This window comes from Cornus florida, unplaced genomic scaffold (genome assembly GCF_030987335.1).
Source record: "Cornus florida cultivar Cherokee Brave unplaced genomic scaffold, ASM3098733v1 CherokeeBrave_3.0.0_Hap2_Chr05, whole genome shotgun sequence".
NCBI classification, from domain to species: Eukaryota; Viridiplantae; Streptophyta; class Magnoliopsida; order Cornales; family Cornaceae; genus Cornus; species Cornus florida.
Genome location: NW_026775575.1, coordinates 99,713,869 through 99,716,404, shown reverse-complemented (window position 1 = coordinate 99,716,404; position 2,536 = coordinate 99,713,869). Strand labels below are relative to the sequence as shown.

General features: G+C 47.0%; 1 protein-coding gene across 1 annotated transcript; it reads left to right on the top strand.

The window, feature by feature from the left end:
* The first annotated feature begins 877 nt into the window (after nucleotides 1-877).
* LOC132309844 (uncharacterized) lies at nucleotides 878-2,113 on the top strand. The gene is made up of 2 exons (XM_059808109.1): nucleotides 878-1,252; nucleotides 1,463-2,113. The coding sequence occupies exons 1-2, from the start codon at nucleotides 878-880 to the stop codon at nucleotides 2,111-2,113; spliced, it is 1,026 nt and encodes a 341-aa protein (XP_059664092.1).
* Nucleotides 2,114-2,536: the final 423 nt, after the last annotated feature.

Below are 2,536 nucleotides of genomic sequence, written 5' to 3'. Positions count from 1 at the left end.
TAATACGGTTGAGAACATCCAGCAAGTGAAACTCGATGAGTTGATGAACATGATCGAAGCTCTCCGGAGAGAAAATGCAGATCTAAGGAATGAAATACAGCGTCAAGAAGCTCCAGTAATTCCACGACCACTTCCGATAGGCGAAGAAGGTGCACGTACCGATGCAGCACATCACGGTGAAGAGGTTGAAAACGATCTAGTTGATCCTCACCGCGAGGAAATCCGGCGAGACGGTCTACCGCCAAATCTTCGTCGTATGGATGATCGTGAAGGATCGATTCACATGGATCCACGGCGTGAGCAGATCGGGCGAAACGAAGCGATGACTTTTGATCCACATCAAGAAATGCTCAGCCGAGGTGAAACAACATAGTTGATTCGTCAGAAAGCTATGCCTTCATGGCGCAAGGACTTTGTTGAGGATAGATCATTCGATCCGACCTACCGGCCTTCCATGACGATGTTCGACTATCACAGCTCAGAGAGGAGATCAGTAGACCAGAGAGCAGCCGCGGGATTCCAGAGGGAGAATGAAGCACTCCGTTCAGCAGCTCGAACGGTGGATTCACCGTTCACCGATGAGATTCTGAATGCTTCGAGTCCGAGGAAATTTTCCATGCCCGTTTTCATTCTATTCGACTGAACAACTGATCCGATCGATCATATGTATCACATCCAGCTGAAAATGGCTCTAAACACTGAGAATGATTCTTTGATGTGCAAGTGCTTTCCTACGAGTCTAGCCGGACCAGCTCTGAATTGGTTCAAGAACCTGCCGAGGGGTTCGGTGGATAGTTTCCGAAGCCTGTGCGATCGGTTCATAAGCCAATACTATGGAAACAAGCGTCCAGCGAAAGATATTTCGAGCTTATTCACAATGAAGCAACACGCTGAAGAGCGTCTCCAGGCTTTCCTAACCAGGTTTAACCTTACCAAGAGCATGGTTATTGAATGCCATCCTTCAACGGCAGTTCAAGCATTCATTCTGGCTATGAATCGTGGCACCCCGTTCCACACAAGTTTGGTGGTCAACACGCCGAGGACTATGGATAAACTCAACGAAAGAGCCGATGGATTTGTACGCTTGGAAGAAGAAGAGGCGGCAAACGCTCGGAAGACATCCGTTATATCCACGGAAGAAAAGACCAAAGCAAAGATCAGGCAAAAACAGGTCCAACCGCAACGCTCCTCGTGGAAATCTGAGAAGAGGCCCAGAGAGGAAGAGCTGATTACTCCATTGAAAGTTACCCTAGTAAGACTGTACCAAGAAAATAAAGATAAGTTTCGACCTCCTTTACCAATTAGGCAACCTCTCGAACAGAGGGATCAGTCTAAACACTGTGCATTTCATTCTGATTTTGGCCACCAGACTAACGAATGCAGGAACCTAAGGAGACATGTAGAGATGCTGATAGCCAGAGGGGAGTTCGCAAGTTATATTCAAGGACCAGCGGTGGAGCAGAACCGGCCAATGGAGCATGTGAAGAAGAATCAGAAGTCGAATTCTCACAACACGCAACCAGTTCGAGTAATTAATGCAATTCACAGTCGGCCAGAACCTGCTGAGGAATCAGATGAATTGCTTCGAACACGCCTTCGTCAGGCACGGATGAAGAGAAGGATAGGCAGTGTAAACACTCTGCACCAGCAGAGCGCATCAAAGCAGATAAAGTTTGACGTGATAGACTTGTTGCGTGTTCAGATCCCTCACAAGGACCCGCTGGTCATAAGTTTGACAGTGGCCAAATGCTTGGTGCGCAGAGTTCTAATTGACCCTGGAAGTAGTGCGAACATCGTGCCAAGAGATACATTCGATCGGCTCGAGATCAAACAGGATCAGCTAAAATCCACCGGGAATCCACTAGTAGGGTTTGATGGAAAGCGAATGGAGCCCGTCGGCACGGTGGAGGTAGCGGTGCATGCTGCCGAGAGGGTTTTGATGGAAACCTTTGTAGTTGTTGAAATTCATCCCTCTTACAATCTTCTAATGGGCAGAGGGTGGATCCACAGGGTTCGAGGTGTTCCTTCCACTCTGCATCAGGTAATGAGATGCCTAGCACCAGACGGAACCAAAGTGATTGACATTCATGGAGACCAAGTTGCAGCTAAATAATGTTACTCTGTAATGCTGAAACATGCCGGAAAGGGGAAAGCTCCCATTCGTTCAGTAAGTCCGAGATAGCAATTACAGGAGCCTCCCTCTAGGCAGAATGGAGAGGAGGAACCAGAGGGCTTGACTGAAAAACCCTTGCTTGATGTGCAGATCGATCAGTTCCGACCGGAACTGTGAAGTTTGTGTACATAATTGTGTATGTGTGGTGTGTGATTTAAATGAAAAAGAAAAAGAGAAAAGAAATATAAAATAAAGTGGGACCCACATCACTTTTTAAGTGATTTGTGAGACCAAAATTGGTCTCTGCTGCTCTCTCTCTCTCTCTCTCTCGACTGCTCTCGGCTTCTCCTTTTTTCTTTTTTCTTTTCTTTTCACTTCAACTTCCATTGTTGATTGCTCCTTCATCTTTTGTCGGATTGAGGT